The 25,306-nt window shown below is 42.0% G+C and overlaps 1 protein-coding gene across 4 annotated transcripts in view; it reads right to left on the reverse strand.

The window, feature by feature from the left end:
* Positions 1 to 25,306, reverse strand: part of LCOR (ligand dependent nuclear receptor corepressor) — an 82,304-nt gene that overhangs the window by 45,139 nt on the left and 11,859 nt on the right. For 2 of the 4 annotated variants that reach the window (XM_063132522.1, XM_063132525.1), the window contains exons 2-3: positions 6,793 to 6,858; positions 6,324 to 6,403 (exon numbers count right to left, since the gene is read on the reverse strand). In XM_063132522.1, coding sequence (XP_062988592.1) covers positions 6,324 to 6,403; positions 6,793 to 6,858 — 146 coding nt within the window. Of the gene's footprint in view, positions 1 to 4,006; positions 4,069 to 4,832; positions 4,881 to 6,323; positions 6,404 to 6,792; positions 6,859 to 25,306 lie in introns of those variants that run through there. The other 2 variants (XM_063132521.1, XM_063132524.1) reach the window with 2 other exon arrangements.

Consider the following 25,306-nt stretch of genomic DNA (forward strand, 5'->3'; position numbering starts at 1 on the left):
TGAACTGCCCTTCTTTTAAAGGGAAGACCCACATCAAACACGCTGGGGTAATCTGTGAAATCACCAATGAATGAAACAGTTGCAAGTTCCCTACTTTCTTAATGCAACTGATAGAGAGTACTCCTGACCATGGCTGCCACCTGGTCTTCGCAAAACAAGGCTGGTTCAATAACTATAGCCACGTAACTAGTCCTATTTATTTATTTATTGCATTTTTATACCACCCAATAGCCGATGCTCTCTGGGCAGTTCACAAAAACTTTCCAGTTCTAGAAAGGAGTGTGATTATATCCAACACAAGACATTTCTCCCTGCCTCCATTAAACCGCTGTTGGTTAATCATCATCCAATCCAAAATAGTCTGTAGGCATTTATTCAAAACCAGGACAGCTGTTATTAAATCCAAAATAAACAAAAATGTAACATGATGTTACCAGCATGTAACTCACTCCAAATATCTAACAATCTCAGCCAGTGGCATCATATCCTAAATGGTACAGACAAAAGAATATCTCCAAAGGGTATATTAGAGCTAGAAAAGATAAAAAAAGGGCAACTACAACACTCAAGGCTGGAGTATCTTCCATACCATGGAATGCATTTTTTTTTAGTGCAACTTTGCTGAAAGTATATTGTACACAAACACCTAATAATAACAGGATGCCACAGGAAAGAAGATGTAGCACTTTGAAGTGCAGATCTCCCACAGCAATATTACAGTATTTATTACATATTTCATTTAGATCCAAGGGTCAACAATTTTTGGCTGGACTTGGCAGGATCTCCCACCTGTCAAGCATCTCCCCTAACCCAAGTACAGGGAGGGATAGAACCGTCTGTGCACTTTTAGGCAGCAGAAGCAAACTCTCTCTTCTATCAAATTTCCTGATAGCAGTTGAATTTCAAGGTGGTCAACACAAACAGGGATCTGGCAAAAGGCAAGGTCTCAACAGTCAGGTCACAAGCAACAAGTTTCTAAAGAAACACAGCAAACAAGGGGCAGGCAGGAGGAGGGCCAGAGTTCAGTTCAGGTAACAGGCAATGAAGTCCCATAGCAACACAGCAGACAAGGAGTAGGAGAGTCTGAGTTCAGTCCAGAAATACTCATGCCAGGAATCAGTCAATAAGCATTCTGGAGTCAAGGCAATGGAAGCTGGGCTGAGGAAGATCTGGTTTTCAGCAACTCTCTCAGCCTTACATTGTTGTTTTTATGGAGAGGTTCTCAGGGCCACACTCAAGCCTCAGCAATGAAATGTTAGTGACTGCAGTGGAAAATGTCCTCCTTGTGAGCAAGCCTCTTCTTATATGTAAGTATATCTTTTTTCATAAGCCAGAATCTGGCTCAATCTAGCACTCCTGCCTTTTCAGGTGGCATCACTCCCGAGGGCTTGGGGGTTTCTCTGACTCCATCTCCGAGGCAGAGCCCTTGTCTTCCACAGGTGTTGCCCTAATGGTAGTCACTCCTGAGGGCCCAGGCTCCTCCTGGTCTACTGGCAGATCCTGGGCCATTGTAAGTGGCGGGTGGTTTCTGGGGCCCCAGCTCTTCCTCCAAGGAGGGGTCTTCCATTGGGGGCGTGACACCTTTCCATGCCTTGTCTTTGCCAGTGGAAATGTTGGGCAAGAGATGGAGTGTCTCCCCACTGCTGCCTTTCTTGCCCCAAAGCAGGTAAGGCCAGAAAGGGAGTTAGTTGAGCTGTTGGCAGGGTCTGCTCAACAACTCTGACAATCCCCACCCACCTCTCCAGCTTCAAAGTTGAGAAGAAGACTGGCTGATCATCATGCTCACCAGTGAGTTGTGCCACATGTACCATGACATTATACATAAGGGTTCATAAGGGTTTTCTCATCCAGGCATTGACCAGGCCTAGACCTGCTTAGGTTCAGCAAGGTTACAGCATCATGTGCCTTCAAACCATGCTGTAAGATTTGCATTAAGTATCTGTCAAACCCTCAAGGTGCAAGGACAAAGCACTCACACAGGTAAGCAAGGGAAGGGTACTTAATAATGAAATATATTCCCAAGCTCTCCCAGAATAGAGATAGGCATGAGGACTACTGGAATATCAATGATAATCACTGAAACCAAGCATTCCCTATACCCAGGTCAATCCCAATATGAACTAGTGAAGGAATGCCAAACACAAAAACAAGAGTCTTGGATATCAACTCTGCTCAGAAGCACTGAATTTTGCTCTTCCTTCCTTATAGGAGCACAACCAGAGGAATCCATGACTAGAGATGAATTCTAGTGCACCATGCTCCTTTGCATAGGTTCCCTAATGTTGTCTGCTCTAACAGGTGAACCCCATGTAAAGAAATAGAGGAAAATTTAAGATTCCAACAAAGCCATGGGAGGATGGGTTAGTGACTCACAAAGAGTGGGGGGAAAGGAACAAAAATTGAGGCAGCCTCATGCACTGACCAAGCCAACCTGCTCCAACAAGCACAACTGCAGGTTCCATTCGTTCCAGTACAAACTATTGGGTACAACTATTATCTTTTTCACATTCGAACTAGCATGCAAATTGTATTAAGACAAGGATGGTTGCCTATTTGGTACCACACAGACAACTAAGGTGGTCCAAAGCAGCACCAGCAGTTTCTGGCTTATTTCACCAACTTCCAATTATGTCAATTAAATGGGTTAGCTGCTTCAGCTGTCACTGTTCTCCCGGTGATTGCAGAACACTTTCATCCCACCCCACCCCCAAATACAGTCCACATCAATCACACATTCATAATGGTTCTCGTGGGGTGTATTTGAGGCAGTAGTTACCTCATTCCAATAGCCCACCAAAATGTGATTCAACATCTTTCCAATGACCACTCACTCACCACAAGCCAGGTGGTCAAACAGGTCCCTTAAACCCATAATATCATCAGTAAGACTATGCAGGTAGTGGCCACTGGGGACTGGACAGAGATGCTATGAGAAGCCTCTGAGTGAGTGAAACCAACCTTCTTGCAAGCAGCCCAATAAATAAAGATGGAAATGGAAAACAGTGAAAGTGGTGCAAAATAAAAAAAAAACAGTCTGCAGGCATGAATATTCACTGACTTATCCTACACACAATGAGACTACTGGACTGTCTGCCCCACCGTCAAATTAGAATGACTAAAAATCTACTACACCTTAACAAGAGCTTACTCATCTTCCCTGAGACTCTATAGTTGGGGACACCAGAAACTGAATTTAAAACTCCTGCAGGTAGCACTTGTGCTCCAGGCGTGGAACAAGATCCCCTGAACAGAGCCAAGGCGATTACTACTATCCAAGCCTATCATCTGCTTGCTGCAGCTTTTAAAATAGAAAGTTCCTCTAGAGGAACCCTGGGTTCTTGCCCCTATGCCTGACATACTGTAAGCAGCTTTTCTCCTGTCTCTACTCCATTCCATCCAAAATTGTTGCCAGCTGGAAAGCCAAAAGGCATGTTTTGCACCTTTTATTAAAACTTCAAAAGCATCAGCATCACTCAAGAATGGGATTCAATCCCACTTACCCTGTTTCCCTCTGCAGAATCTTATCTGCTGGGCTAGCATTCAGGTCACAGTACTGCTTACCATGACCTTGGCCTTCTAATGGTCAATCTTCTTTTCAGTAAGCCCATCATTGCAGAACATTTATTCCACTGCATGTAAATCTTGAAATCAGTGGCTGTGGACTCAAGGACTCAAATATTTATCTTTGGAACAGGCCACCAGCTCACATCTCCCTGTTCCATATGTGGCCTCTTAATCATTGGAAAACAGGATCAGGGAGGCTCTATTGACTTTGATATATGATTCTATATTACTTGGTGCTTTGAAAGTTCTCATCCCATCCATCTAGGTTATAATAGGAGCCAATTAATATGCTCTTGGTAGACAGAATTTAAGAGCCAAACATCCAATCACTGGTTTATGAGAGCAGCTCTGCCAAACAGGTTATCACTGCTATCACCTGTTTGATGGGAGGGAGGAGTACAAAGAAGGATCCATATATGTAACAATGGCAACTTCTGCTAACCTTGGACATCTGTGAATCAGAGTGAGCACTCCATACACTTCCTTAGAGGCTGGATCCCTGTCCAGCTTCTTAGCCATGTCATGAGAGTGATGTGTGTCCAGACATCTGTTTCCACACATGTGTCATCTCGTAGTAGACCTGGGCATAACCATACAAAGGTTCACAGACTATAGACCACAGGTGTATGGATCCCATCACAAAGTTTTCCAGTATAATACATAGTTTCAGAATTAATATAGATAATAAAGTTATACATCTAAGGAATTGTTTTGAGAATTGTTATACTTTGGAACTGATAGAGTGTGTGAGCATGGCCTCTGACATTAAAAACAGATTGGGGGGGGGGGAATTAATGAACCAGAAGTCACACTAATATTCAATTTTACAGTTATGCTGGCCACTAACTTTTAAAGAAATGTCTTTGTGTTAATCTCAGAATACAAACCTAATTATGGCACCCCTATCATATATTTTTAAATATACTTAGTTTTAATGAGAGATTTTTTCCCCTTGTAGATTCCAACAAAATATCTGCTTTCGTTCTGGAACATTTCTTGCCTCCAGGTTTTCCTCAAATGTCTTATTTTCAAAAATTTTACTCATTAGTGCTCTTGTCCCAGTGAGACATCATATCATGCCTCCGTCACCACAGAGAAAATACCCTTAACAAAACTCAGAGTATATAATTTCTTACAATTATAACTAGGTTAACAATTTTATACAGACACTAATAGTTCAAATATCATCAATTCAGCATAAATTCTACTCTATCGAGCATTCATTTGCACATAACAAAAACTGAACTAAGAGACAAAATCCTCAATACCTCCAGCATGATCAAGTAAGGGGACACTTCAGATTCATATCCATCTTCCTGAAAACAGATTCAATACATATCGCATTTTATAAGGGCTAGATACAGAATATATACCCGCAAGCATAGGACTAGGAAAACAACTCTGAACTGATGAAGAATGTATGGATTCAGAATGAATACAAATAAATAAATAAATTGGTAAATAGCTTGTAATTTCATGAGGCAATAAAAAGTGCCACAGTTTAGCACTACTCCTACACTTAAAATTAGGATTACTAACACTTTTTAAAAAATTATCCACAAAGTACCACCTGATCTTTATAGATCATAATCTACTTTCCTCTCCCCATTCTAATGATACCAAAAAAAAAGGACCATGGTGGTACTTAAGTACCACAGAACATTAATGCATTTGTCTCTCCAGTAGACACTGGATATGCAAAGCCATTGCAATACCTCATTAGTTTACTGACAGAGGTGTAGTGGTTATTTAAATATAAGTAGAAAAACGTGGGAGTGCAGCATACAGTACACGAAGTCAAGAACAGGAGCAGATTAAGACTTAATATCCATCAGCAAGTCTAGCGCAGTAACTGTGGCTTGATGTCTTCATAAGTACCAAACAAGCTGCCAGAGGAACTGCTAGCTACCATTGCAAGTGGTTGCTAGCTACTGTTGCAAGAACCAAAAGCAAAATACTAGTGGATACAAGCTTTCTCTTATACCCATTAAACAACCTCACAGCAAGCAGGGTAAAAGGATTTCTGCAGCACAGAAACGAATCTCAACAGAGTGCCAATATAGAAAAAGGACTTTGTATGGCAACTGCAGACAAGAGTTGCATGTTGGGTGTCTGTAGTTCCTACAGGCTGAACCTCACAACTGGTAACCACTGAAAGCATTTAATGCCATTTGCCTTCCCATGCTGCGTGGAACAGAGAGCCTAACTGGCCCGTACCACTATAAATCCATCTAAAATGAAAATAATAGAAGGAGAAAAACTCCTCTGCTCAGGTAAGATGTCTCTTGCTTTGTACAATGTGTGTACAGATTTTAATTTGAGGAAGTGAATGAGAAAACCATAGATCATGAGTGTTGAACCTCTTTCAGCCTGAGGGTCAAATTCTATTGGGCTAAAGGAAAAAGAGGTGCAGTGAAAATTCCAAAAATAGCAGCATATATTAGCTTAAAGCTTATATTGCCAGTAACTACGCTTTAGGAGAGACATTACAACCTTAGAGCATGGAGGGCGGGGGGGAGAGGGAACAGGAGACAACCAAGTGATCAGTGCTCCGGAGAAAACGGGGCATGGCCGTCTGGGGAAGCCCAGAGAGTTGGAATAGGACTACAGTTATGCTGGATTTGGCCCGTGGACTTGAGGTTCTGCACCCCTTCAGTAGATCTTTCTTCCCAGTACTAATACTTCACCAAAATAAAGCCAGATAAAAAACAAAACAAAAAACAAATCCTTGTAAAAGTTCAACATATTTGCATTTTTACCTTCACTTTCTCTCTCCTCAAACAGCAGAAAAGACAATTTTCATCAAAAGACCAATCAGAGACACCTTCAGGCTCAAAGTCTGTGAATAAGAAGAACATGTTACTTCACACCTATGAAGACCACAGCTTGCTTATGGCTACATCTCAATCTTAATTCATTTCCTGTTTTATAAGACTGACTGTTGCTGCAACTTAGGAAATGCAAGTTTGAATTGTCACGCTTTTAATTTCCACAATGTTACAAAAGTATAATCTTCGCCTACACACAAAGCTAATTTTCCTAAGCAACACCAAAACCACTGCCAGCTATGCTCATTAGTAATTTTAGCCAATATGAAACTAACTGTGAGCATTGCCTGGGGGGAGGGAAAAAGCACAAATCACCAAGGTAACATATATTTTCTAGAGGCAGAGCAGAGGTTGATTCTGTCATTAGAAATGCAGATCAAGGGGGGAAAAGATGTAATACCTTTAAACAAACTCAGATCTTTTAATAATTCAGGTCCAAACAGCCCTTCTAGAATACTTTCAAATCCTAGAAGCAAAGAAAGAATGGTTAGTTTTCTTGATTATGCATGCTGATGCCAGAATATTAACAACAGTTCTATATTTATATATCTATTTCTAGAATGCTTTTACAATGTACTCAAGATCTCCTGATCAATCAAACAACTAAAATTGGAGAAAAAGAGCTTTTAAGTATAGTATTTTAAAGAGTTAAACTGAACAATATACTGATAATTAAGCTAAATGTGGTATGAAAATGAAAAGTTTGGGGTTTAATTTGATACAGTTGAGCCCCTCCCCCACTGCAACTTTAGGTTATGAGCTCAAAAGAAGGGGGAGGATTTAATTGCCTCATACTATACTCCACACACACACACACATAACACAGACACTTAAGAATTTCTTAGAAAAGGGAAAACCACTGAGGAGCAAAATATGGAGTGTGTGCATTGGTTATAAGCCTGATAACTACTGAAAAGATGTATGATACCTTTTTAAAGCGTCTGGGAATTTCTATTTAAAAGATTACAGCTTCCTCCTATTACTGCCATTATTTCGAAATGTAAATTCAATGTTAATCTAATGCAGAACTAGCTACCCATTATTGAGAACATAAGGAAAAAAGAACAAATACTGGAAAACACTAGGATCATTTTTAAGAGACAACTGTGAAATAAACTGTGGAATTTACTATTTTAAAAGGATATCATTTGGGTTTTGCAGTATATTTTCCATTTACACTTAACTGTTTCTAATCCATGTCTACATTTCGTGCCAATATTTGAAATACACACAGAAAAATGCAAGGGACCAGTATTTCTAAAGACATGATGTGGAAAGCATATACAAAATTCTGCTTTGGGAACTGCCTAATTCTCTCGCTAGCAGGCAAGCTTGACATCCCAAAGGTAAATAGAAAAAGCCCTACTTTCATTTATTAAATATGAGCAAGAACCGTATTGCAAATGTGAAGCATTATGATCATTTGTTTGAGATGCAGGACCTTGAAAGCACTTCTATCGTTTAACCTCACATAGATATGAAAAATGTTAATGTGGAATGAAACTGGCAATCCGGCAACAGAATCACACTTGGATCAATCTCGATTACCTGATGACCAAACTACTAAGTTGAGTCATAAACACAGAAGGAAAGAGACAAAAAAAAATGTAGAAAAAGGGAGAGAAGAAAAATGGGGCATAAAAAAATGTAAACATGTTGGGTTTAGTGATGTGGGTTTCCCAGAAAATGTTGAATTGGAAAAAAATCCCAATACAAATTAGGGTAATTTGCATCTGAAAATTTTCAATTTGCTTTGAAAAAAATACTGATACCCCAGAAAGTGTTCTAGTTTAGTATGTATATTTTGCTACTTATATTTAGTAAACCCAAGATGAGTAAAAATTGATGGCTTTAGAAAGAACTTTTTTGCAATTTACTTTCAATTTTTTAATTTATTTTGATTCTTTAAAAAAAATTGTAAATGAAATATTAAACTCCTCTGTAACTTAACAGATAGCATAGTTATAATTAAATCCCATTACAAACATGCTAAAGCTACACTAAAAGAGCAATCCTATGTGCCGGCTGGAGCATGCTGGGGGTTGTAGGCCTCTTTTCTTTTGTCTAAACATACATAAGATTGCACCCTTCTAACCTCATAAAAATGAAGTTATCTACCAATCAAACATGGGCACAAACAACATGATAAACCCAAGCATTTTGGAATGCATATAGACATTATAACTTTTAAGATGCCTTATCAAGTTCAAAGGAACCTTGTCAGTCTTTATGAATGTCACAACTGTAAGTTACAACCACAACTGGAAAAAACACATTGCTGAAAATTTTGCTTATACATATTTTTGTTATATTTTTATTCTTTATTTTAGGTTTTTTTTTATTATAGTATAAAATAAAAGCCACTTTGAGGGGGGCAATTTGAACTGGAGAAAGAGCAAGCTGGAAAAGTGTTAAGCATAAGAATTCCTCATCACTTCTCCACTCAAAAATTCCTCCCCCTCTTTTTTTTTTGGGAAAGTATTGGAACTCTGTTGCATATTTGCATGCAATGTGTAGTTAGCATGTCAAATGTTGGCACTTAGATTTTGAACATTTTAGTTCTGTGCAGGGCTGGCTCCTAAAAACCCCAAACCCTTTTAAAATACTTGTAATAGCAATTTCCAATTATTCATGTCCCACAGAGTTTGCCATGCATACAACAGAGCATTCACAATGTCTGCAAAGTAGGTAACACAGCCTGGACAGTATACAACCCCACTTTCCTTAGTTCACTGTTCCCACCAATGGTAATGTCACTGGATTTTTATTAATATTAAATATTAGATTTAACAGTTGCATAGCAACAGCATAAGAGTTACATGTAATACTCAGCATCAAAAGAGCCAAATAGGGCAAGAATGAATATATCCAAAAATGATTTTAAAGACCTGGCAGAATGGTTATACAACCCAACAAAACACAACATGCAGCTGAAAGTAACACATTAATGAAGGAATATGGCCTGCCATGTTATGTTTAATCACTAAAGGATCCAGGAAATGCATTATGTGTACAAGCAACAAATACCATGTAAAGACCTTGACACACCATCCTTAGGAGCTAGATAGCAGCTCCCCCCACCCCGCCCGCCCCGATATTTGACAAATGACATTTTCCTCTAGATTTCAAAGCTAAAGAATTAACATGACTGCCTTTGTTAAATTCCTGTATTCATACCTTCATTGCCCACAAGAAGTTTGATCATTTACAGCAAAAGCGAAAACATGACAGGCATAAGAGAGGGACTGCAGGAGTCACAGGATGTTTTAATATTGCTCAGAATGGGGCGGAGTGGGTGGTAAAGGCAGCTGCATGGAGTCAACCAACTTGATTTTGGTCACATATTTTTAAATGGTACAAAATACAGAGTATCTCCATATTGTTGGACCAAAATAGGAGTCTGCCATATATATCACTCCTGCAACAAAGTCATTTGCAAGGAAAAATAAACTTGCATACATTTTAATTCTAAATTACCAAGGACACCTGTTTGCTTTATATCCTCTACCAAAAAATTGATATTCTTCACTATACAAGGACCATTCTCTGATTTAAAAACAACAACAACATCTGGGGTTCAATACCAGGGTTGCTTGAAGGAAATGGCATCCTTTCAAGCATGTACACAAATTCTTTCATGCTTTATTATTTCTTTTAAAGAGCTTTATAATGAATCATTACCTTCCTTTTCTTTTAACTTGGTATAATTTAAAATTAAAATTGGAAGTGTCACTGTGGTGGGAACATGATGAGTGTGTGCATGTGTGTTTGGAATATGATGACATGAAGCTTTTCCTATTATTTAACCTTGCAGTTTGTTTGTCTTATTTCTTGAGAATGGAGAGAACAATTGTTTCCCTTCTTTGTCAGGTTTTCTAAATCTTTTAAAACTGTCAATATATACTCACCCTTAGTCAACTCATATAGGCTAATATACACACGTTGTCATTGCGCAACGTGCACCATCATTTTCATAGCTCAACATACAATGGGCACTGATTATTTAAGTTAAATCACCCCACTGATGGTTCATGTTCCTAACATATGTCCCTATGCTGTTGCCTATCCAATTATCCCTTATAATATGGAAGTCATAATATGCTCTCAGTGGAGGGGAGTGGGTGGCAGAGGCAGAGGCAGCTGCAGGGAGTCAAATGTCTTGAGTTTGGCCACATACTTTCAAATGGTACAGAACATAGAGTATTTTCACATATTTGGACCAAACTGGGAGTCTGTCATACATATTACTCCAGCAGCTTTGCAGCAAAGTCTTTGTACAACATAGTCTCAGACTACCCTTGCTTCTCACTTGCCTCAGGTTCCTTCATCCTCTGCATCAAGGGAAATAAACTGGCAAACGTTTGAAAATACACACAATTGAGGAACTAAAATGTGAAAGAATGGACGGGGTTGCACTCTCCCTAAAGGATTGGGTCCGTAGTTTGGGGGTGCTCTTGGATCCAGAACTGTCACTTCAGGCACAGATGAACTCAGTGGCAAAGGGCACCTTTTATCAGCTTAGGCTGATATACCAACTGCGCCCTTATCTGGACAGAGATAGCCTAGCTACAGTTATCCATGCTCTGGTAACCTCTCGTTTGGATTACTGCAATGCGTTATACGTGGGGCTGCCTTTGAAAACGGTCCGGAAACTTCAACTGGTACAAAACAGGGCAGCACGGTTAATAACAGGGACTGGCTGACAAGACCACATTACGCCAGTCCTTTTCCAGCTTCATTGGCTGCCAGTCCAGGTCCGATTCAAAGTGCTGGTATTAACATTTAACGCCCTAAATGGCTTGGGGCCAGGCTATCTGAAGGAACGTCTCCTCCCATATGTAGAGCCCCTGCCAAAGGAAGTAAGGCAGGTGGCTACCAGGAGGAGGGCCTTCTCTGCTGTGGAATGAGCTTCCTAAGGAGGTTCGCTTGGCACCTACATTATATGCTTTTAGACGCCAGGTGAAGACCTTTTTATTCTCCCAGCATTTTAACAGTCTATAAATAAATTTTAACTTGGTGTTTTAAATTTGTAATTTTGCATTGCTGCCGTTTTTATCTGGTTGAGCTTTTATATTGTATTTTATATTATGGTTTTATACTGTTGTTTTATACTTTGAATGTTTTTAAGTTTTGTGAACTGCCCAGAGAGCTCTGGCTACTGGGCGGTATAGAAATGTAATAAATAAATAAATAAAATAGAGAATGGAAAAGCTTCTTCCAATTCATGAAATCTTTTCATTTTCTGAAGGCCATGAAGCTCAGTGCAACTTCAGAATCAGAACCTATGGAACTTTCAGACACCAATGACAGAAATAAATGTGTTATACTGTTATTTCCAAGTGTGAATGCGTAGTCAATCGCCATGTTCAACATGTCTGACAAAAACAGAAAGCATGTATATAAGCTTATTGGTTTCCTCAGTTCAAATGCACATGGTTACAAGGTTCTAAGCACATTGGTTTGTCAGTTCTTTCTTACAAGGTTGCACTATATAATACTATTGTTCTCAATGTCAATAACCCACACCAAACCTTCCTATACACTATCTGCCTCTCACAGAATCATACACTTCAATTCTCTACTTCTCTTCACAGAATCCTAACCCACACACTACGTATTCCACCATGAGCTCCTTGGAAGAAAGGCAGGATACAAATGTGAATAACAACAACAGTTTTGCTCTGTAAGGGTGCTGGTAACACCCAAGTACCACCAATCATGGTTTAGGAACTGGGTTTATTTTGAGATTAGGAACACGGGTAAGAGGGGTGCCAAAAAAGGACCCCCAACATTGACAACTTCACAAGTTGCATGGGGAGGTCTGTAGAGAGCTTCTATTCACTTTCACTTGAACCCAACTAGAAAACTTTGTATGATCAGAAACCCTGATAAAGCAGGTTTCCTAATCACATGGAGGACTCTATTTGTGTTCAAGTGGATGCAAGTAGAAGCCCCCTACAAATCTCTCTACTCATTACAAGGAGGCTCAGAACTTACAAAGGCTAATAAGGATTTGGGGCAGGGATTGGCATGCCTCTTACATATGTTCCTGTTTTATGGCATCTTGTCAGAATAGGGCTATTGTTGAAATTTACCACTGTACTTATAATTTTGTATCTAGATATGTTTTCTCCTTTGGATAAAGCAGTTGTGCAATTTCTGGTTCTATTCATGCAAAGGTAAACTGCCTTTATTAAGAATGACTGTTATTCTCTCCTTTAACTAGAACTTCTGCATTTGCTTTTGTCTGCTTGCCAAACTCCATCAAGGATGTGTACATTCTTAGATCATAATAACATGGCATAGAAACTCACAAAAGTGAAAAGCCAACATTTTACAAGTCCACTTGCTCAAATACGAGAGAAGTAATCTGTGACATTCTTGAGTACTTTAAGAAAAAAATTCTTGTCCAACAACCATGCTAGTGGACAGACATCAGGCTTGTGAGATTGTTCCTTTTTTTAAAAAAATGGACCCTGAGATCCAGGTGCAATCAGAGCAAGATACTCAGATGGGCAATTTTAGGGGGGAAACTCTTTTTAGTTGTTGCTACTGTCAGACAATTGGGAATCAAAAACTTCTTCCCATCTATTGCAAATCATTCAGAGATCTGACAGTAGACTTTGATCAACCTTCTGCCCACCACTAAGTTAGTCTATAAAATAAAATAAATATTGCAGCAAAAACAGTATCTCTTGTGATATTTAAGAGACTAACAAATTTATCCTGACACAAGCTTCTGTGGACCAGTCCCACTTCATCTGCTATGTCATATATTATCCCACATACATGGTGGAGGGAATGGGAGGAGAATTTTAAGCATGAGGCCACAATGAAATGCAGAAAGTACTGACAGTGACAATTACAGTAAAGCTTCATGGTGACCATTCACAAAGTAGTGTCGATGACAACAGAAACATTCTAAGCTAAGAGAACCAACTGTTCTCCTATTTACAAAAATCATCCTCCATGCTGCAAATGTTACTTGTCAGGGGTTATTTAAATACCTGCTTAAAATAGTGACACACACACAATAATCTGAAAAACACTTGTTCTCTCTCAACAGAAAATGAGGGAAAAGAGGAGGGTTAAACGGAGTTGCAAGAAAATAACTGCTTCAAGTCAAAGAAGTGTTTTTACAACCAAAAAGCCTTGCTTATCCCCATTCCACCCTCTGAGGCTGATGATGCCTCCAAAATTAGTTATTCATTGCCAGGTGGGCTAGTAAAATATAGGTGAGCTAGTACCCTTTATGGAATTACTTGCAAGGCTGCATAACAACCTAGCTAATGTTTTGTTGTACATCAAGTAAGTGTAGTCAACAGAATGTGGTCTTGTGATGCTGTAAGATTTCAAACTGGAGATTCTGCAGAGATGCGATAAACACTTATTAGGAGCAGTAGGTTAATTAATTTGGCCAGAGGACAGGACTATGAATGTAGTAACTCCATATTACACTATGAATTCTTCAAGATATTCACCCATTCAATTAGCATCACCTCCACCTCAACTAAGACTTCTGGTTGAAAATTGTATCTGCAGTCAAACCTCAAACATGGACTCTGCCTAGCCTCAAAAGATCAGGGGTCACTTCATATACCGTATTTCTTCGATTGTAAGACGCCATCGATTGTAAGACGCACACTAATTTCAGTACCACCAACAGAAAAAAAGCTTTGATTCTAAGAAATAATAAACGCACCCGTGATTCTAAGACGCACCCCGTTTTTAGAGATCATAGGCGTGCGCAGCACATTTCATTAGGGGGTTCAGCCAGGGGTTGTTTTTTTTAAGGTAAACATTGATTGAATATTTGGATCAGAATTCTGGCTATGATCTTCTGCCCTCAGTGACTCCAGGGTGCGAGGGCACATGCAGGGCACTCACAAGCACAACTCCATTCACTTGTCTACATTCCCCCAACATTTATGAAGGAAAATGGCTACGCCAGCAGCAAACAGAGGAAATGGCGAGGAGATTGTTAAGAATGTAAGAAGAGCCCTGCTAAAGACCCCAGCTAGTCATATCCGTGATCTTCCTCCCACTATAGCCAATGGTGCCTCTGGGAAACCCACAAGCTGGACATGGAGGCACCACCCTCCTTCCGCTGTGGCCTGATCCCCAGGAACTGGTATTTGACAGCCTTTGGATTGCCTTTGAACATGGAGGCTCTGCATAGCCACCCTGACTAGTAGCTATCCATAGAATTCTTCTCCATTAAATTAAACAAACCGCACCAGGAAACTACTTCCATGAGATATTCAGAGATATTCAGATTAACTTTAAAAATAGGCACATACACTTAAATCCAAACATTATATTCTTGCATCTTGGATATTATAATTGCAATTTTTTTTGCTCTCACTCATACAATGTGGTTTTTCAACTTAGAAATAAAGCCCAATGAGTTGAATGGAGCTGACTAGTGTGCGCATAATTCTGACCAGAATTTCACACTTACAGTGCAAGTCTAAGCATGTTTATTCAAATAATCCCCATTTAGTTCAATGCTTAGGATCACACCTTAAACCTGCAATCCAAATTAAATATGCATAGAATGGGATGGAGCTGCAAGACTCACACAAGCTATATTTAAGATTGAAGCCTTAACTACAGCTTTAAATAGTGAAGCTCAAAAATGTGAAAGTGCCTCCTCTTTCTTTCAGGTGGTCCAAAGAAAGTCAAACGGTGTTAATAGGGATATTCCTCCTACAATTATTATTATTATTATTATTATTATTATTATTATTATTATTTATTTATTTATATAGCACCATCAATGTACATGGTGCTGTACAAGCTCAAAGTAGATCACCTTGTGATCTGGGAAGATTTATATTCACTACTAATGTTGGGGTGGGAGTGAGGGGCCTATGCACGATTCCCTCCACCAGGGAGAAAAAAGTTTCTCATAAAAGGGGCCGGAGAGGGAGAGGAGCAAGAGGGTCGCCAAACAAGAAGTGGGATGGAACAAGGATGGGAAAGAGCCCAGGGAGAGGAGAGGCAGTGTTAGCAACCACCAAAGATATATTTTGGGGGGTGGGGGACTAAAGCAGCAGGGAAGGGAAGAAATTTGTGTTCGGGGAAGAGACCAAGCTTTAAAGCAAGGGCGAGTCTCGAAATTATCGACCTGGGTGGGGAAGGAAGAAGGCGAGTGGTCGGATGGGGAGGGAATGTGGGCAGGGAGGAAAAGCACGAACAAGCGGGAGGAAGCAGAGAAATCTGGGGGCGCATCAGGAAATGGAGAGCAGCGCCCCACAGACAGGAGAGCGGCGCCCAGCCCGGCCCGGCCGGCGGCCCCCTCGCTTACCCAGAGCTCCGTGCCCCAGTCCATGCTGGCTGCGCCCTCACCGCGCGCTCTGGCGTCCTCCCCGCAGGCCCACCCGAAGCCCGGTTCGCCGCTGCTGCCGCCGCGGTCCCGAGGAGTCCCACTCACTCCGCCGTCCGCACAACCTCCAGCGCCTGCCCGGGACACTCCCCGCTCCCCCCCCCGACTGCGCTCCTTAAAGGCGCAGGCAGCCCGGGAAGAGTGGGCATGCCCCGGGCCTGGCGTGGGGGCGCCTGCCTCACCTTGCGCGCGCTCTTCCCGCTTCTTTCCCTCTCGGCTTCCAAGCGTTTATGGATGCAAATGCGGGCGGGGGCGCCCTGGTTTCCTCCCGGGATCAGCAGGCGGAGGGCGCCGGCCTGCGGGAACCAAACGCCGCCACCGCCACCCTCCTCCTCCTCCTCCTTCCAGAGCACAACTTCCTAACTTCCACTCCTCTCCACCACCAAGCTGCCCTGCCAGGCGCGCCTCCTTGGGAGCAAGCCCAACGGAGCGGGACTTTCTGAGAAGAAACTGCCATAGGGGATGTGACGGGGGGGGGGGAAACATGGCGGCGGCAGCACATTAGGGGGTTCAGCGGAACCCTCTGAACCCCCTGTGCGCACGCCAATGTTAGAGATGTTTATATGGGGAAAAAGGTGCGTCTTAGAATCGAAGAAATATGGTATTATAAACACCCTTCAGAAACACCATTTCTATGTTGGAAATTCAACATACATACCTATGCTAACAATCACATGTGCCAAATGCAAAAACTTCAATACATGCAGCAAAATAATCACGTGTGTTCATCGCATGTGATGAACATTTACATAGTAGAACTTCCATTAAAAAAAAGATGGATGTTTTCATCCCCCATTGTTGCCAAGGTATATTTGGAATGTGCGGGACCTGCCTCGTGAAATCTCAGAAGCCAGAGGAGTTGCAAAGTAAGATTTCCAGCAGTTAGAGGACACAGTTTCAGTACCTAGGATAGCTTCTCCATTTTCCATGGCTAGCAAAAACAAAATAAATTATGCAGAACAGCAAAAAAATCAGATTTATGCAAAGTAAGAGAAATCACACAAACTTGCTCAAATTGCATAATTTATAAAGGTCGCAGAACTCAGTTTCTTGTTGCCACATATTATATCAGAGTACACAGAGCCCTGCCTATACAACAGTTCCCCACATCCACTGAGATCTGCTTCCCTACTATATGTTATTCAGATACCTGGACAATGCTGGGTATATTTTGAAAACATATTCTTAGGTTTGCATCTTTTTTAGCTGGTAGCTGATTGTTTTTGAAGTTTAGACAGCTGCTCCAGCCAAGGCATGTTGGGAGGTGAAACAAAAGATTTGTTTTATCACAAAGCTCTAATTTAAAATACAGTTCTTATTAACCCAATTTTCCATTTATTCTAACAATTTACTAACTCAACCAAACTAAAAAAACAACCAACCTAAAGATGAATGCATTGAAGAGAAATGTATTATTTATCAAATAACTGTTATAAACATTATTCATGGACCTGAGCAACGCTGGACATATCAGCTGGTACTTGATACAGCAAAGTGTTCAAAAAGTTTCATTCACATTATCTGGTAACCTTTATAAACACTCTGTATAGTAAATCAGTATTATCATTATCCCCATATTACGGTTAGGGCTAAAGGCTGAGAAAATGTGGCTTGGCTAAGGCACCTATTAATTCCTGGAAGGGGTAAAGTTTGAATAAGGTCCCAATTCATAGCTACTTCTCTTAGCCATTAGACACTCCAGTTCTCTGCTGACAACATGTAATCACCATGTATCCCTATGCAAGAACCTAATTGACACGGATGAAACAAATCCCAGATCCCAGGGAATCGCTGCCTCTACCTTCACATGAAGTGGTAATTGCTCTGGCAGACTCTCTTAATCTTCTAGGGGATTTGGAGGGGGTGGGAAGGAGAAGAGCAGCATATCCTTTGTCTTTATGTACTTCAAGCTTTAATCTTCCTAATTGTAAATGCTTTTCTCTCACATTCTCAAGAGCATAGATCATGCATTAATAGTGATAGCATCTGATCAACAAACTGTTCCACCATACAAGAGAGCTCCATCATGATCACAGAAACAGTCCTATGGAATTCTCAAAAGTATTGCTTATTTCCCCAAATGCCTTAATACACCTTAGACTCAGGAAAGAATTTTTAGATAATAAATTATTCTTCTGCAGGCCAGAAGGTTCGAAAGACCACAGCCAATGATTCCTCCTTTAAATACTATTTTTAAAATACTTGGCTCACTATACTAAAACTTCGTTCAACAGCAAATACAGTCTTGCACTGAAATCAGCAATCCTGAAGCCAGGATTTCTAAAATATAATGCAAATCAAAGTTCTTTCCTCAATTCAGCACTATCCTGCTTAAAGACAGGTTGCTTACCTGTTAACTGTAGTTTTTCTGGTGGTCATCTGTGCATTTGAACATAAAGGCTCTGTGGCTGTGCGGAGCTCCATTTGGGAAACTTCTACAGCTGAAGAATTCTTGGCTGGAACCCATTGGAGCCTCAGAACCAAGCAGAGCTTTGGCACCAACATTGATATCGACACCGATAACGAAGTGGGAATGTTGGGTTGGTTGTGTGAATGCACGGATGACCACTCAAAGAACTACAGTTAAAAGTAAGTGACATGTCTTTATTCATGGTCTCTGTGCATCATACTTAGGGGTGAATAGCAAGCTAACTTGCTGGTGGCAGGTCAGTGTTCTACCACAAGACAATGGACAGAACTCCGCAACCGAAAGAGCAGTCTGTTCTAGCTCACACATTAAGTCAGTTAAGGGCTGATAAAAATTGATGGTTTTGACCAGATGGCTGCTCTGCATAGCTCAGAAGGGAGACTCCACCAACATAGCCATGGCATGGGTCGAGTAAGCTCAAATTGGACCAGAAAGATCAGGGCCAGCCAGTTCATACACCAACTTAATAGTGTGGACCACCCAGGACAACAGTCTCTGAGATTACATGTGCTGCTTGCTGCACATGCTTGCTTACACAAATAAGCAAGGAGACTGCTGAAAGGACTCAGTCCTTGATTTGTAGAAAGCCAACGCACTTTGAAAGTCCATGGTATGCAGAGGAGATAAAAGCAGAGTAGGAAGAGATGGAAAGAAAGCTGAGAGTACAATGTCCTCACTAAAGTGGAACTCAGACATCATCTTGGGCAGGAATGCGATGTCAAGATAGAGCACCACTTTGTTGCAATGGAAACTTATATAAGGTGGGTCTATACACAATGCACACAGTTTGCTGGACTGGCGGGCCAATATAATAGCCATCAGAAATACAGATTTCCAAAACAGGAGATGGAAATCTGATGTTACAAGAGGTTTGAGTGGCTCAGCAGTCAAGATCTACAGAACAACTGACAAACTCCAAGTTGGTATCAGGAGCTGAACTGTAGGAACTAGATCCCATACACATCAAAGACACAGCTTAGTGAGTGGGTATGAAAAAACAGAAACCACCCACCAGAGCATGAGAGGCAGAGATAGCCAACAGATATACTTTCAGAAAAGGAAGTTTTAAGCCCTTATTGTAAAGAGACAAAATTGCAAAATTTGGTGCAACTAACACCAAACAGGGTCAAAGGCATGAGTGGCAGCAAAGGAGCAAAAGGATGCCCACTTATGGGTATAAAAACATCTTGCAGATGGCTTGTGAGCAATTCATGTCAGGGAGCTGAGGGTTGGAAAGGGTCAACAGACCATCTACACCATCAATTGCACCAAGTACTGCAATTTTGCTATGGTGCTATCCACCCCAGCAGTGAGCACAGCAACCAGACCACTCCAACGGGAGAGGCACCAGTTAAAGATCTTGAGGGTTAGGTCAACCAGAGGGAGATTTTGTCCCACCTTGCTTGTTCCAGTACTAAACGGTGGTGATATTATCCAAGATTACTTGAACCAAGTGACCTCTGAAATCAGTCTCAAAAGCCAGCAGGAAACTCCCAGCAATTCCAAGAAATTGATATGATGAGCAGATTTGCCTTGGTCCACATCCCTTGCTTTTCCAAGAACCCAGAGTGAGTTCCCTACCCCAATAAGGATGCTTCTTTGGTAAAGATTCCGAACAGAGAAGGCTGGAGAAACAAAAGTCCCAGATCCAGATTGGAAGTGTCCATCTGCCACACCAAAGTGTTTGCCACTTCCCCAAGTATACAGAGATAGGTATGATGGGCACCGAACACTCGGATGAACCAATTTTGGAGCGCCCTCATCCTCAACAATGCAAAAGGCACTACTGTGGTAGCAGCCACCATCAGTCTCAGTAACTGCTGGATGTGCACCACATGGGTAACTTTAAATGGATAACTCTCCTGCATGGCATGTTAATGTTGATGCATGGTCCAGAGGAAGGAATGCTCAGCCCTCTATAGAATCCAGAACTGACCCAATTAATTGGATTCTCTGTGTTAGTTTCAAGTGGGTTTTCTCATCGTTCCGGTGGAGACCGAGATCCCACTGAAGGTGACATGTCAGGGACACAGCCCATATGATGCCCTCTCTTGTGGACGGCACCAGTAGACAGTCATCAATTTAGGGGTACACCATCACCCCTTGGACACGAAAATGAGGCCCAACACAGCCATGCACTTGGTGAATATATTTGGTGCAGTGGCAAGTCCAAAGGGTAACACCCGAAATGGATAGGTCTTGGGCTCATTGGTGAATTGGAAAAAGTGTTGGAATTTCCGATTGATGGCAATTTTAAAATATGCATCCTTCATATCCATGGACTCAAATCAGTCCCCTTTCTGAAGGAGCAGAAGAATAGATGCGAGTGTGGCTATCCAGAACTTCTTGGGGGTGATAAATGGATTCACATCTCTGAGATCCAGAATCAGTCAAAGCTCTTCATCCTTCTTTGAAACAGTGAAGTAACAAGAATAGAAACTGTCATGAAGCTGATGCACTCGGCCATACTCTAAGACACCCTTTGCCAAGAGGGTCTCTGCTTCCATTCACAATGCAGGGAATGGGGTCACAATTTTGATGGAACTGACAGGGCGAAGGGAGTCAAACTGATCCTGTAACCCTTTCATATTATGAAAAGGACCCATGAGTCTGATGTGATACATGCCCAAGCTCGTAGAAAGACATGCAAGCCCAGCACCACTGAGGAGTAAATTCTGTGGCCCATGAGATCCAGGCATCTGCCATCCTTATTCATGGGGAAGAGTTAACCCTTTGTAACTTTCCCTGTGAAGCCTCTGCTATGATAGTTAGGAGGCAAGCGCATGAACAGAAAACCAGTATCCTTCTCTTGCACCTGATATATATTCTCCAGTCTTTTTGACATTGGAGCCACAGAGGAGGGAGCATTCCAGGATTGCTGGATAGTCAGTAATAGTGGGATCACAACCGGATTTTACACTTCCATGTGTAAAGTGTCAAGCACAAAGTTATTTTATCCTCGCAACCACTCGTTCCGATTCCAGGCCAAGGGACTACACGATTTAGAGTACCTGCCCTGAAAATGAGCCCATATCTTCTGAAGGATAAGCCAGGTCCAGATTGCCTACTAGATCTGGTGATAAGATGGACAGCACCAGGGAAGAACAGGCCGAGTCCAACCGGAATCCTGCAACCTAGACTGTGGCAATACGCTTGGAATGGCTGGTAGTGTAAATAGTTTGTGCCAACAGCTTGGCCTCTATTGTGACCAGGTGGTTAGAGCGGTGGCCAAGCAAGAGCCAGGGTGTAGCATGGAGAATGGTTGGATGGCCAATACCACAACTAGTACTTGCTATGGTGGTAGTATGGATGATGGCAAAATAGATGTTACCAACATGAAGTCATTATTGACTATTGTGTTGATGGCACCATGGTTTGTATCAACCACAACAGTGGGACCGTAGGCAGAACCAGGAATGACCCCTGATCCGATGGTGGCTGAGAAACTGTAGCCAACAGTGTATATCAGTACCAATCATGGAAGTTGTGCCGGATAGCGAGGACGATTTTATTAACATTCATCCAGTGTCTGCCCTTCATACCCTGAATGCAACACGTCCCAATAGTTACGTTGAGGCCATAGGTGCCAACTCCAACGCCTATCCTAATGTGAAATGATCTGCATCTGTCATGCTTGTGTAACTTAAAGATGATTTATCTCTTTGACCTGAGGAGCAGTAGTCTGAGAACACGGAATCCAGAGATCCTCAAGGGATCGATGAACTTAGCAACTTAGCAATTATCAATCGGCCTCCATGTTGTGACCTGGACCGGCAATAGCTCTCTAATCTCACCTTTTGATGTAGATGTGATTAGTATAGGATCCTTCATAGGGTTGGCTGTGGGAGCCGGTTCTGTAAACTGGGCTCAACACAGTATCGGCAAACTGAGCATCAAAAGAAGAACTAGTACGGTCAACAGTATGATTGGCACCGAAACGGGCAAATGCAGCATAGGGTCCATAGCTGGCCTGACTGCTGCCTTTTCTATGGCTCTGAAGAGAATTGCTCCACTTTGGCCTTTTTCAATAGCTTCTTTGCTACTGTAAGTTTGAACGGCCAGCCAAGTGGGTGGGTTGGTACAGCTCGAATTCAGGGCTTGAGCAGTCTCTGGAACTCTCAAAGGCCGAGGCAGGAAGGAAAGGGTTTCTGACACCTCAAGGCAGGGAGGGGGGTACATTGACACCTGTGTCATGTACCCCCCATTAGCAGGCTTGTCTGCCAATGGCTCCACAACTTCAAGGGCTTTACTCCACGGTGAGGGAGGGTTCTCACCAAAACTTCCTCAGCTATAGAAGTTTTCCAAATGGGGCACTGCACAGACACCACAAAAATAGAAGGTACCCACAAAAGCAAGCTCTTGCTGGCAATTTGCATATTCTTTACATTAGAGGTGGGCAACATGTAGCCCTCCAGATGTTTTGACCTACAACTCCTATCAACCCTAGCCAACACAGTCACTTTCAGGGTGACAACACTACTTTACTTCTTTTATTTTAATTACAGTGATTCAAAGGGGGTGTGGGGAGAGAAATTCTCCCTGAACAGCCAGGGTAGAACTCAGCCACTGAATTCTACTGCTAGAAGTACCACTGGTGCTTCTAAAATTATTGGGGTTTAAGCATTCTCTTATTCCAGGTTCTCCCATTTTTGGCTGGCTTTGCTAGTCAAGCCAAAAATTATGATCACCAGGTTCCACTTGACAGCTGAAACAAGGGCTTCTGCCCAATGAAGGAAGTCCTCTCCTCCTATATTTCCCGCAGGAAAGATAGGCAAGGAGGATTCTGGTTGCAGCGGATACTCAGCAAAGGCATTCAGCAGTTCTTTGGCAAGCAAAGGCTGAAGAAACCTCCTCCCTTTCCTGCAGGAGAAAAGGGGGCATGCACGTTTCAACAAAGGAGCTATAGCATCTGTGACAAAGAACAGCCAAAGAAGTGTTTTCCCCATCTTTCTCTCCTGCAGAAAAGATAGGCAGCAACTACGTAGACTTTGTCCACTATTCAGCAGTATTATTCAAGTCCTACTACCACCAAGCACAACTGTCAAACCACCCCTAGCCCTTCTCCAGATGTTGGAACAGGGGGAGAAGGTTGGGGTTACCAGGAAGTTTCCAGGATGATCTCTGCAGCTTCCAAGTGGGGAGGAGTGATTGCTTGTCACATTTACCAGAAGGTAGTGCCACACTTGTCATGGCAAGCATAATTAATGAAACCTGCTCAGATAGTTAAAAGGGGGAATGCAACCCTGTTAATCCTGCTCGATCTCTCATCGGCTTTTGATACCATCGACCATGGTATCCTGGATTGACTCCGTGGGATGGGCATCGGAGGAGCTGTGTTACAGTGGTTCCGGTCCTACCTACGGGGTCGTTTTCAGAGAGTAGCATTGGGTCCTCGGCCCCTTGGCAATTGAGCTATGGAGTGCCGCAGGGCACCATCTTGTCCCCAGTGTTATTTAACATCTATATGAAGCTGTTGGGAGCGGTCATTAGGGGATATGGAGCTAAATGCCATCAATACGCTGATGACACGCAGCTCTATCTCCCTGTGACAACTGAATCAGTTGAGGCTGTGCTGGTCCTGGACCAGTGCCTAGACTCAGTAATGGGCTGGATGAGGGCCAATAAACTGAGACTGAATCCTGGCAAGACGGAAGCCCTGTGGGTGAGTGGTTCCCGAGTCCGGGGGACAGGCTCATTGTCTGTTCTGGATGGGGTTGCACTGCCTCTGAAAGAACAGGTTCGTAGTTTGGGGGTACTCTTAGACCCATTTCTGTTGTTGGGAGGCTCAAGTAGCTGCCACGGCTCAGAGTGCCTTTTACCATCTTCAGTTGATTCGCCAACTACGGCCTCTCCTGGACAGGGATAGCTTGGCCGCGGTGGTACAGGCACTGGTAACCTCAAGATTGGATTACTGCAATGCGCTCTATGTGGGGCTGCCCTTGAAGCTGCTCCAGAAGCTGGAGCTAGTGCAGAAGGCTGCAGCTCGGCTGTTGTCTGGAGCTGCCCCTTTCCAGCATGTAACTCCTCTGCTGAAGGAACTGCACTGGCTAATGGGCCAGGTTTAAGGTTCTTGTCCTAGTGTACAAAGCCCTAAACAACTTGGGATCAGGATACCTGAGAGAGCGCCTTCTCCCTTACCAACCTGCCCGGTCACTGAGGTCATCTGAGGGCATGTTCCTGGTGGTTCCACACAGATCCATCCTCCGACTGGAATCCACCAGGGGAAGAGCCTTCAGCGTGGTGATTCCCTCCTGTGGAATTCCCTGCCTCTGCAGGCTCCGACCTGCAGGTTCCGACCATCTTTATTCCAAGAAGCTTTTCCTTAATATGCAGCCTTGAATCTCTGTTTTTGCTTCTTTTAAATTTTGATTTAACTGTTTTATTCTGTTTTTATCTTCATTTTATCTTGTTCATTTTATCCAAAATTTTTCAATGGGGAGCGGTATATAAATATTCTAAATAAATAAATAAATAAATAATAAGCAGAAAAGACCATTTCTCCCTACCTACTGCAGCAAAAGGACAGAAAATAGTTAGTGGCATAGGATGGGAGTGTAACTTGGATGTACTTCTCTCTCCTGGCCAGCAATTTGCTATTTAAAATTTTCTTATGTATAGTTACCAGAATGAAGCCTTGTATGCGCATTTATCTTACCGCTACTCTCAAGGTAATTAAAAATCAAAAGCTTAGTAACTGCCCAGAAAGATTTGGCTATGGGGCAGTATAAAAATGTAATAAATAACAGATGGTGATTTTAACAGGAACGAAAGAATCATACGCACATGAAAGGATTTATTAATCCATAGAAGCTATCGTTACACCAACACATCCAGAGATTCCCTTCCCTGGTTAAAAGAATATAACAAAAAGAGAAGTCTTGGCCTGGTGACAGGGCTGATAAAAATCAACGGGTTTTTTTAAAAAATAAAAAAATAGGAATTTAATTTAAATTGGATTTTTTTAATAAAATACTTTTTGAGGAAAAATCTATCTAAAGATAGTTTTCTATTTAAGATACATTATAGTCCAAAGGTTATTCATCATGAAATAAGGATTAGTTTTTAATTATGTAGCATGAGGCTGTTTAAATTTTTTGG

Source organism: Elgaria multicarinata, chromosome 8 (genome assembly GCF_023053635.1).
Source record: "Elgaria multicarinata webbii isolate HBS135686 ecotype San Diego chromosome 8, rElgMul1.1.pri, whole genome shotgun sequence".
NCBI lineage: Eukaryota > Metazoa > Chordata > Lepidosauria > Squamata > Anguidae > Elgaria > Elgaria multicarinata.